The sequence below is a fragment of the Eucyclogobius newberryi genome, unplaced genomic scaffold (genome assembly GCF_026437365.1).
Source record: "Eucyclogobius newberryi isolate DKJ021-1_F unplaced genomic scaffold, fEucNew1.0.hap1 SCAF_9, whole genome shotgun sequence".
Classification (NCBI taxonomy): Eukaryota; Metazoa; Chordata; class Actinopteri; order Gobiiformes; family Gobiidae; genus Eucyclogobius; species Eucyclogobius newberryi.
This window is the reverse complement of record NW_027316532.1, coordinates 31,228,062-31,239,949: the sequence shown is the minus strand read 5'-3', so window position 1 is coordinate 31,239,949 and position 11,888 is coordinate 31,228,062. Positions and strand designations below refer to the sequence as shown.

Here is an 11,888-nt window from a genome sequence, read left to right as displayed (position 1 = left end):
TCAAGCACAAAGAGTTACAGCAGGCACAGCTCACCCGTTTACTTCCACATACTTGTTTATTCAAAGATCAATCATTACAGCTTGGCAAAATTCACAATTTTTGGTATACTCTGTTCAAGTCAAAAAAGATGTGACTTGAACCTTTCATCGAGTTATGAATTATATGAATGATATTTTAGGTGAATTTCTCAAAATAAAAATATGGCTTGCACAAATAACTTCATCATATGTTTGACTAGTGTATGAAGCCATAATGCTAACTCTGCTAGAGATTACATATATATCACTGTATGCAGTGGTGTTTAGGTGCATAAACTATGCATCTGAGCAGAAACCTGCCATGTTCTCATGGTATGGTTGGAGTTGCAGATAATGTCTTTGTTTACTATCAAAGAAATACATTTTCTGTCCAGCAGCAAATCCCTTGTGTTGCCATGTTGGCCCTCACATGGGGTGCCAGGTCTTGTCCATGGACTGAATATGCTCCTTTGCTTTCATTCTCAAAGCAGCGATGCTCGAGCTGCGCTGGTCAACGTCCTCAAGTGGGTATTTTTCTTGGTATGGAGTAGGGCATTGATAAGGGGGCGGGGCCATGCTTTGCATCCCTTGGCCCATAGATGGGTGTTGGTGTGAGTGAGCAGGGTGTGGGCCAGAGTTAAGAAAGCTGTGGCTGGGATAGCTGGGCTGGAGGCTTTGAGGTGGGCCCATAAATCCAGGTAAATTGTGAACAGGAGTGGTACTGGACAGAGGAGAGGTCATCCAGGGGTCCATGGGAAGAGAGCTGGTGATGGAACTCATGCTGGTGTGCAGAGGTGTGGGACGGTTCAACGACAGCATAGTTTGGTCGTGAAGCTTCATGGTGCTGGAATCCATTTTCTCTTGTCTGCGCCATTTGGCTCTGCGATTCTGAAACCACACCTGGGGAGACAGAATTTTCCATCAGGATGACCTAAACACAGAAGAGCTACACACACACACACACACACACACATTATTAAGATGCTGCGACACTTGCCTGAACTCGCACTTCGGGGAGATTGACTTTCATGGCTAGCTCTTCTCGGCTGTACACATCTGGATAGTGGGACTTCTCAAAGGCCCGCTCCAGCTCATGAAGCTGGTAGGTAGTAAATGTGGTGCGGTTTCGTCTATGCTTCTTTTTGAGATGTTCTTCTTTACAGGAATCTGGAGATTTGCCTTCTTCACTCTCCACACTCTTCCTCATTTCATTATTTTCTTCATCACACTTGTTGATGAATAAAGTTGTTTCTGTACAGGAAATAGCATATGCATTAGGTTTTAGTCGTTTAGTAAAGTCCAGACATTTGTTTATCATATGCCACAAAAAACAACATCAAAGCATCATTAGGATCAATACATTTGAACTATTTTATAACAGTTGATATATCATCAATGATCACAAAAAATGCCAATGTCAGGAGAAACATCTATGTTGTCACCTTAAAAAAAGTTACATATGTGAAAAATGCCAGTCCCAATAATGTAATGACCCTTCAACAACATACTACCGGTATATACATTTCTGACATAATGACTTGAATAAATGTTTCTAAAATTGTTGTTGAAATAAACAGAAATTTAAATGGACCCACATTGTGACCACATTATGGTGTGTTGAGAGGGACAAAGCAGGGGTCACGGGGCTTTCTAAAAAACAAATGGAGGCTGAGTTGGAGAGCCGGCTAGTGGCTCATTTATCTACTTCTCATTAAGGAGCCATGACAAAGGCCACGCTCCTACAAAGCCAGAGGTCAGGTCTGGTTCAGTGCTCAGGCTTCGGCCTGTCAGCCCATCACAGGCACCAGACTGAGGCTGCCCACTGTTTATGAGCAGAGCATCTCCAGGGGACAGGGGCGACACACAGGAGCTGCTCACTGAGGGGGAACTGGGCTAACTTCACAGGATAGCTCCACACAAAAGAGCGCTGATGTCATTGGTGTGATGAGCATCCAACTGAACACAAATGGATTCATCCACACATAGACCTTAATTGTCTGGTGCTTCTACTCAGAATTAATTTTCATTTTGCTAAAATCACAAACTACCTGTCCGATAATCCATCATTGGTAAAGTGAGAATAGTCTTGGATTAAATGCCATACATTTGCCTGTGAGACATGCTGATAACAATAACAAGAGAATGAAGACTTTACAATCTAATCTGTGCAGATTAGGGGAATTCCACAAGGGGATTGGGCATGGGCATAAACCCCTACAACATCTTGTTCTATGATTTATCTCTCCGTCTAACACTGTTCTCAACTAATGCTACAAGCAACAGTGTGCACTGATTTGGAATATGTTAAAAATCAAACAGTTCTAAACCAATAGTAGGTTGTTGAGACTAATAACATGCAAATGTTCAGGGTTCAGAAGTCAAAAGTGTGTGTTTGGGGTGTTGGCGTACCACTGTATTGTTGCTGCTCCGTGCTGCCGTTACTCAGAGTGGACAGGTGACCGCTGAATGGGGAGTGAGATTCCTGCTGTTTGCCGGACTCCACCAGACTATCCAGATCCACACGCTGAGGTCCTGAGGCCCCGGTGGGACTGAGTAAACCCTCATGTTCTTTACTGAAACCCAGGATGACATCAATACTATGGACATGTCCTGGACCCAGACTGCCTCCACTCTTCCCCATGTCGTGGAAGTTACTGGGTGAGAGGCAGCAGTCGTCCACCATGCTCATGGTATCCAGTGATAAATGCATCCAGGCGTCTGCGCTGTGATCTGAGAAGGAAAGTGTTATAGTGTTCACCACATATCACTGAATTACAGCTAATGACTCCACATACTGTACTTAACATCCTCATGTCAGTCAGTGGGCTCAGGAGTCCACCATAAGCATTGCTTTAAACTACCTTTGTCTCTCTTTTTACTCTTTTAGCAATTCTCCAATTTGTTCAATACTCGCATAAACTTTAAAAATATATAATTCAACTAGCTGTAAGTATAATACTACTATTGTAAACCAAGACTATTGGAATAAGTATTTTTAGATTGTTCAAGATAAAACCGAGATAAAACCGAGAACATGCTTTTTACAAGTAACTGAGACTTTGTAACAATCTTACACTTGAACGGAAATCAACCAAAACCACAAACTAATGATGTTTTAAGTGCTAAAAAGTTTATCAAACAACTGTTCATCAAGCTTAACAAATGAATTTAAAGTATCTGAAATAAAACAATAACATACCGTTAAGTAAGATGACTGGTCAAAAGTTGCAGAAGTTCCAAATACAGACCTCCACTAATAATTACTTTTCAAAAACTGCATCTCCCAACAGTCCTTGAAAGAGTTGTAAATCTCTACAGAAAAAGTTTATTAGGAACAGACCAAGAGGCCCACAGCCAACTTCAGTGCACAACACGCTGAGCTCAGAGAGTAAGAGAGGAGTGAGTGGAGAGCACACTGACAGCGACGGAAACGAGAGGATTAGGAGAGGTTTATTAATTGGAATCCTTCCCCTTTAAGAGTGATCGACAGCTGCTTTTGGGAAGTGATTGTTTTAAATGTTGGTTTCATTCATGCCCACAGGAGGAGGCTGGCCTTAATGAAGCACAGTTAAGACATGGTTTCATTCATTTATTGTTGTTTGGGTCTGATTGTGGGATTATAGATAACAGCTTTTTAAATAAAACATGCCTAGATTGATAACATAACAACATTATCTTGCTGTGTGCTTTCTTAATTCAGCATAAATTGGTTAAGAAAAGGTCTTGATTTGTAGAGTTCAAGCAGCTTAGTTTTATCAGACGGCATTGTAAGTCCTCCTGATACCATTAATGCGTAAATGCTCACTGTCAGCTTAGCCAAGCAAGGAGAGAAGGAGGGGGGAGCTGAGGGGAGGGGAGTTTTTATGTTTGCATGTCTCTTAATATTAACATTAATATTATTCTATTTTTAATATTATACTCAACTACACCTCTCTACACTATTAGTATACAGGTCTGACCATGGTGTTTTCACAATGATCCTTTCATATCATCTACTGTATCAACAGTAGGCCCTAGACAAGCACAACTGCTGTTTTATTTAAAAACCTAACACTTTTTTTTCTGTCTTGTGTATAGACGCTTGCATGGGTTTGCGCCTCCAACCTCTCAAAGATCCCATTAAATACAAAACAACTGCATCAAAAACTACATGAGCCATAATTACTGTGAGGTCCCTATGAGAAAAATAGTTTTACTCAAAATGTATTCTCTTACAAAGGATCTCTTAGTGGAACGGTTTACCAAGAGTGAAGTCATTTAAAACAGGTCCACACAAACATGTGAACACAATGTGTAATTAACTTCAGCACATCAGGATTATGTGCAATGAGTACAACACTTCATTATACAGGCATACTGCAGGTGACATACACTGCAGTCTTTGAGGTAAAAACAAAAAAGAAATGACGATATTGAATTAAATACAGTGACTATTGGGAAAAGTGTTCTGAATGAATTTTGATATTGTTATTTATTTACCAAAGTTTCCTCCTTTATATATCGAGTTTGTAGTCGTCCAGCTCTGTGCTGATTTTGGTCCAGTGTTGTTTGTAATACCGTCTTACATTGTATATCGTTACATCCCCATCTTTTTCTCTCTACTTCTTCTGTCTTGTTCATTTTATCTGTATATTAATGTGTATTGTACGTGCTGTCCCCCCCGGTCTGTAAATACCCCCCTTTTTTTTATATATGTTCAGCGTCTTTGGGTCACTGAAAAGCGCTATATAAATAAAAGTTATTATTATTATTATTATCCTTGTGATTGTTGGTGTGATGTGTTGTGTTGTGTGCACTTGTGATCTTAAATGTCACAATAACCTGTCTGACACGGAGGATAATAAGCCTATGGCAATCATCTTTTTTACATATTTACTATAGCTATTCATCAATAGTTACTGTCTCTAATTCTTAAATAAACAAACATATAAACAATTAAATAAATATGTCAAAAAAGAACATCATTTTTAAGTAAAGTGTTCTGCTCTACTCTTTACCTTATCCATTAACCTAACCCTTTCCCTAATCTTACGCTTAAACGTCATAACTTTGTATGACCAACCATAGCAGATCCGATTCTTAACCCACTTCAAATGTCTTGAGCCAAAAGAAGGCTCTTGGCCTTATTCTGTTTTAATTGGCCTACTGCTTGCACACTAATGCTTATCCTATGTATGTGAGCAGCAGAGGCTCAGACATCTACACACAACCATTGCATTTGTGAAGTGAGAACATTGATTCCTTTCTTTTATCTATAGCTTTGATGTTTTCAGTAAAAATTAGACATCCCTCAGGATTGTTAGACATAAACTTGATCTCCTTGATGACTATTACAGTCTTAGTCAGCTACATCTTATTGCTCAGGAGGGGTTTCACTGAATGATCCCTACTTGTGAAATAGATTAGAATCATTTATTTGATTTGCATGTTTAAACACAATGGACCACTTACTTTGCCAGGCCAAAAAAACCCACCTCTGCACCAAAAAAAAAAAGATCACACAAACTTAATATTTCTTTGGACTGCCTTTAGCTTTGATTACAGCACACATTCGCAGTGGCATCGTTTCATTAAGATCACAAATATCACAAAACGTATTTCCATCCAGTGTTGCATTCATTTTTTTTTTAATTAATAAAGATCTTCTATTGATGATGGGAGAGTCTGACTACCGTGCAAAGTCTTCTCCAGCTCAGTAAACCAAGCTTCAGCTATGTCTTGTATGTCTTGTCCTAAATCTGAAATCTACATCTACTTGAAGCTAACCTTATGACCTCTCTAAGGTCATCATATGCTCACATGGATAAACTTTCCTGACCATACCTTAATTAGCCTACATTTTTTTTTGTTGGATTCAAATCACAGCTGTGCAATTCAAAGTTTATAAACCAACACGATTGTGTTTTTCCACAAAATCCCTATTGAATTTGCCAAGCTCACCCCTAGAGAGCTTTACAAAATCACAAGAGCAAATTGCTGTGAACCTTTCTGCGTTTCCAAAAACAACTGACAGGATCAGGCCTTGATTTTGGTTCATCTCCCAAGACATCGAAAAATACCAGGCTTACACAGATTTACATTTTAGAACATCTGTCATCTCACGGCAATATCACGGCACCAAAGGACTCTCGTAATACAGGGATATTTTATTTAAGGGTCAGGGATTGTGGTACTTTATAGCATTTTTTTTACACAGTAAAACTCTGATATTTATGTTACATAAACAATAAATGATTCATGTACACACCAGTGTGTCAGTTTTAAATAATGGTTCATAACCTCAATAACCTAGTACTCATCAAACAGTCAAGTACAATTTTTTTATTTATAATAATTGTACAATCTATGTGCTGCTTCATAATATAATTCACACTTAAATCTTCTGAATTGGAAAAGTCTCCCAAAAGTCCTTTTAAAACAAGAAGGAATGTCTCCAAAAGCCTTGAATATTCCTTACTGTAATGCTACTATAAATACCAAATCAGATTAAAGTAAACCCGTCACCTAAAATGAGTCGTTCTAACCTGTGTAATTGTTCCTCTATATTGTACATAAATCATCAAAGATAATATACAGTGTCATATTTTTCCAACTGTGTTACGGGCTGATCTGACAGCAAAGCCCCTCACACTTCTCATGCAGACTGCAGGTTTCTTTGGTGTTTTCTTATCTCTCGTATCAGTTTGTGTCTTAGTTTGTGGAAAGAGGGTCTTCGCCGTGGCTCCTGCTCCCAGCATACCCCCATCACAGAGTAAACCTCACCGGGACAGTCCTCTGGGTTCTCCATACGATAACCAGCTTCTACAATTTCTTTCACATCTGCCACTGTCTAAACACCAAAATTACAAAAAAAATATCTAAGAAATGTTTATAAATAGCAATTCAGTGTCTAGCTTTGATGACACTTTACCAATTGAAAAGTTGACCATTGAAAGTTTGATGAGGTTAAACTGAACGTAACAACAAATTAAAGTGAAGATTTGCTGCACTTAGAAGGATATCCGCAGCATTAAAGTGACACCAGCAGCAGCATTGTCCCAAGGAGAGCCATGTGTATTTTATTTATTTAAATGCCTTGATCCTCTTGCATTACACAGCTCAGGTAAAGAGATTAACGCTAATAACAGTGAGACTTCCTCTTGTACTTGGTCATTGTGTCATTTATACGTCACTCAGGACTTATTTATCTTCCGCATACCGTTTTAATACGCACTACTGTGACCTCTAACCCTTGTAGTTTCCTGCTCAGACACAGGAAGTCGCACCTGCGATGACGCAAAAGTGACACATCTAATCTGCAGCTCTCGCAGTCGACCGGAATGTCGTCAGAGACAGTTAAATAATTAAATTAGTACTTTTCCTGTGTCATCAGGACTGTAGGCCATTGTCTATCAATGCACTGAAATTAATTAAATATAATAAACTAACATGAATATTTACCAGTTTAGGGTACGGCTGACGACCATACGAGAAAATCTCCCAAAGAAGTATACCGTAACTCCAAACATCTGATTTGGTGGAAAAGATCTGCAAAAAAATGTATTGAAATTATATTCATACTAATTATATTAATATTCTATAAATATTGAAAATAACTAGTAACTTTCTGGTGGAGGGTCTGGGCTGCTTTTTTGCTGGAAACACATGCATCTCTACTGTGAGTGGGCTTGCCTTTCCACAGATCTGACCTGGTGACCTTGGTGGTGTCATCTGCTTGTCTCCATGGAGAAGTTTAACGATTGCACTGAGACGAGCAGGTCTTTCTAGCAGACTCTCCACTAGAAAGGTTACACAGTGCACCTTTGAGTGATGACACAAACCTGTTTGGTGAGGGCTTCTGGGGCAGTCCATTTGATGGGCAGCTTGGCGTTGTCTGAGGTCTTTGAGTGCACTTTAGTCAGGCCAAAGTCACCCACCTTGGCCACGTTGTTGTCAGAAACAAGAACATTTCGAGCTGCCAAATCTCTGTGGACCAGCTTCAGAGACTCCAAATACTCCATCCCCTCGCACACGTCACTATGGCAAACATCACTGTAGCATTAATCACCTTGAACGACCTTTTACCTGTCCTGTCCGAACACTACTACTCACAGAGCAAACTGCAGCAGCTGGCTTACGTTCACAACAGAACGGCCTCTGGAGCTCAGGAAGTTTACTAGATTCCCCTGCAGCAGATACAAAATTGTGGGGAGGAAATGTTTTTACTGTAATTTCATGAGGTGATCAAAGGCATTGGGTCTGACCATGCTGTTGCACTATTTACTGTATTGCTATTTGTTACAGCAGTAAGCAGAGAAGCCTACTGACAAACTAAGCCTCTGGGTTTAGGCCTAATTCAATTATGGCCAGCAAAAGGACTAATTTGACTCCTTAACTCTGCACTTACAAAGCAGACTATCCCGACAACAGGTAATTGACAATTAATATGATAATTTAAAATAAAACTAAATTAATTAATTATAGATACTGAGAAATGAGACACTGACATAATTAGCAACACATAAGTGAGCACTACATTTCCTAAAAGATGTATTGTTTTCATAATTGCAGATAAATTCAATGATAATCAAAAACAAGTTTTGAAATGTAAAACCTTTTCCATGATCTCAGTCACAATATGCAGTTCTTTGCCCAGGATTACACCTAAAAGACGAACCAAGTTTTTGTGCTGAAGTTTTCTGAAATGTGAAAATTATTTGCAACATTTTATCAAATGTGAAGGAAAAAAGACCCCCATTTTAATTAGTAAAATGGATAAGGGACTCACGTCATGACGGTGGTCTCACGTAGAAAGGCTTGAGCTGTCACGTCACATTTAATGATCTTTACTGCCACCTTCTGGCCCATGTAGTTTCCTACATAAACAGCTTGAGTAAAAACAAAACAAAACAAAAGTACTTGATTGGATTGAACAATTGAACAACAACAAAAATCAACAAATAAATAGGGGATAGTTTTATAAGATGAATTGGAATATGCCCTACCCCCAAACTCGCCCTCTCCAATTCTCTCCGATACAGTAAGTTTGTTTATGTTCAGAAGCCATCCACCTGCAAAGAAGAAAATATTGTAATCAATAACAGAAAAAAACAACATACATAGGCTTACACATAATTAAACAATGCCACATCTGACAAGACCTATTGTGGTAAAGTGTTAACAGCTGCAGTTACTAATATTCAAATTAATGCTAGGCAAAACCAATTTAAAGTGGGGGTTCCAAGCGCTCCCTACAGACAGAAAATACACTTTATTCATCAACCAAAAGAGGAAAATTATATTCTGTAAAGCAGAAGATCAATGTCCTATTTCTTACCATTTTGAATGGGTCGCTGTTAATAATTTCACGATGACATCAGTCTTATTATAAATCACATATGCAATTTAGATATTTGTTATCAAATTATAAAATGATACAAACATAAAGCTGAGAGTTTTCACTTACTTTTAGCCAGCTCTAGCTCTGCAGACTTAGTTCCTGCTTTCAGTTTAGGCTTGAGTAATCTGGTAGCAATAAATCCTTTGTTTTTGGAGTAAAACTAGGATCAAGAAATATTAATCAATTAATTAAAGGAAAATGACAGAGTGGAACTCTATAAAAAAGTGATTGTAAAAAACGTATTTTCATCAGAAAGACAGAAAATGGAGGAGAAATGAAACTCCTGGAGTGGGTTATTTTTGTTTGACAGCAACAAGGCTTTCACTGCCGCCGACTAACAAAACCAAGTGCAAATAAAACTCTTCATGAATTTTACATTTGACAAGACGTGTTATTTTTACACTATCATCTGTTGTAGGATAAACATTGTTCATGTATCTGTGTCAGAGACCATAATAAAAGGATATGTTTTGTTCTTTAGGATGCAATTATGATGATATATCTTACGTCTGAAATGAGAAGACTTAAACTCTGATTGCATAACGCTCAATATCAATTAAAATAACATGATCAAGAAGTATGTAGAATAGTTTACCTGTTTTTTTTAGGGATGTTGAGGTTAATCAATGAATCAATAATTGTTTTTAATTGTACTTAAAAATAATGATCTAGGCAATTTCAGAGAAGTAATTCAATTGTATTTATCTTTTTAAGTAAAGTGTCAATTAACATTTAGAGTTTGATTTTTCTAAAACTGCTTTAATTTCATAAAGCTGGTCACAAACAAAAGGAGCAGAAATTAAACAATAAGAATGAAAGCAAATTAAATCAATGCTATATTTTTTCTCACAAAAATCATACATAAACATTTTAAATTGTGACCTCTCTATTTCAATATTAAAGCTTTCTTTTCTATTAAAAAAAAAGATATAGAAAATAGCGTGCTTGATATCAAAACCATCCAGTAGTAGCAGGTTACATAATAACAAATGCACACACTTGGCTAAACTCTTACCTCGATCATGTCGAGGAGGTTGTTGAAAAATGTGTGGTAGTCGATGGTCAGCTTGTTGTCCTCATAGATGACGCGATAGTGCATGACCTGTCCAGAGACACTGACACTGAGGACGTAGTCTCCAGGATGTCGGATCGATTCCCGCACCAGGAACAGACCGTCCTCAGCAGGCTGCAGCTTACACACTGCCTCTGGACCTGAGATCCTACCATGAAACCAGCTGGAGGCCAGACAAGTATTATTCATAACACTGGGCAGGAAAAACATTCATTTGTCAAGAAAAATAGGGTTGAACTATATCTGTAGATGAGATATATAATGACTCTGGTGATGAGATCATGTATTGTTTCTATGAATGTCATGTAGAACACCATCAAAACATTTGTGTGAGTGGATCCAGCAAGTATTAAAGCTTAGCTGAAAACTGGGCTCAAGTAAGAGAAGCCGATCGGTATAAACAGTATTTGTGTGAAACTACTACACAGGCAAAAGTGTTTCATAGTTCCGATGTATGAAGTTAATGTATATGGAAGGAAAAAACAGTAATGCACAAAATTGGGTATAAATCAGAATAGAAAACAAACATTGGAAAAATGAAATATCTGAATATTAAACTTAATATTCTTGTATAATACAAGGATTTTGCCAGTGATAGACCGATCAAGAGAAATAAAAACATTTACTAGAGTAAGAGTACACTGTTACGCTACACTGTAAAATATATTTCTCACAAAATGCTAAAATGATTGTGTCCAAGAAGTTCATTCGAACGCAAGTGTATAAAACTAAACTTAGTTAATTCAATTTATTTTGTAATGCCCAAAATCACAAGTTTCCTCTGAGGGCGACAGTGAAAAACGGATTAAGCAATGTCCGTTAATGAGCAAACCATGAAAATGATTTGATGATCGTAAGAGCACTTATACCACAATATCATAGACTCTGTTGTGAATGATTATGAAGAGGACGTACGGCATCAGGCTGAGGCTGGGATTCACTTGAATGGCCCTTCTTTCTCTGAGCTCAGTGGCATTAATGAGACCCTCTTCACCTGTGCTGCTGTGCCTGGCCAAGTAAATACCCTCTTTCTGCAACAATAGTTAATACACTATTCACTACAGAGTATGCAAAGTTGAGTATGAGAATATTTCCTGAGTAAACTAGGAGTGGATACCATAGTTTTACTTAGGATTGCGATTAGGTCTCCTTTGTAATAGAGCAGCTCTCCACATTTAGGCTTCTTGTGGTCCTTTTTAGCCACACACTGAGTTCCCACAGCCAGGCTCATCTGACAACAAACAAATGAGGCTTATTTGTGTATTATACAGCTATAAACTTTTCTATTAATTCAAAGCCAGTCACGGTTGTAACTATTTTTTACTGAGGCACTTACCTTAAGAGTTTCAAGGTTGATAACAAATAACAATTTAATCTCATTGTGTGAAAAGATAGGCTTCTTGCTTCACAACAGCGTCT

The 11,888-nt window shown here is 38.1% G+C and overlaps 2 protein-coding genes across 2 annotated transcripts; both read right to left on the bottom strand.

Moving 5' to 3' along the window:
- Positions 1 to 382: 382 nt before the first annotated feature.
- On the bottom strand, positions 383 to 3,567 carry rx1 (retinal homeobox gene 1). Its single transcript, XM_072438879.1, has 4 exons — positions 3,218 to 3,567; positions 2,428 to 2,748; positions 1,016 to 1,269; positions 383 to 918 (listed from the first exon to the last, which is right to left on the bottom strand). Exons 2-4 carry the CDS (start codon positions 2,726 to 2,728, stop codon positions 445 to 447), a joined length of 1,029 nt encoding a protein of 342 aa, XP_072294980.1. The 5' UTR covers positions 2,729 to 2,748; positions 3,218 to 3,567; the 3' UTR covers positions 383 to 444.
- Positions 3,568 to 6,639: 3,072 nt separating this feature from the next.
- matk (megakaryocyte-associated tyrosine kinase) lies at positions 6,640 to 11,702 on the bottom strand. The gene is made up of 11 exons (XM_072438580.1): positions 11,587 to 11,702; positions 11,385 to 11,500; positions 10,413 to 10,632; positions 9,464 to 9,557; positions 9,003 to 9,068; positions 8,786 to 8,885; positions 8,612 to 8,696; positions 8,110 to 8,183; positions 7,839 to 8,034; positions 7,459 to 7,545; positions 6,640 to 6,847 (listed from the first exon to the last, which is right to left on the bottom strand). Exons 1-11 carry the CDS (start codon positions 11,698 to 11,700, stop codon positions 6,653 to 6,655), a joined length of 1,347 nt encoding a protein of 448 aa, XP_072294681.1. The 5' UTR covers positions 11,701 to 11,702; the 3' UTR covers positions 6,640 to 6,652.
- Positions 11,703 to 11,888: the final 186 nt, after the last annotated feature.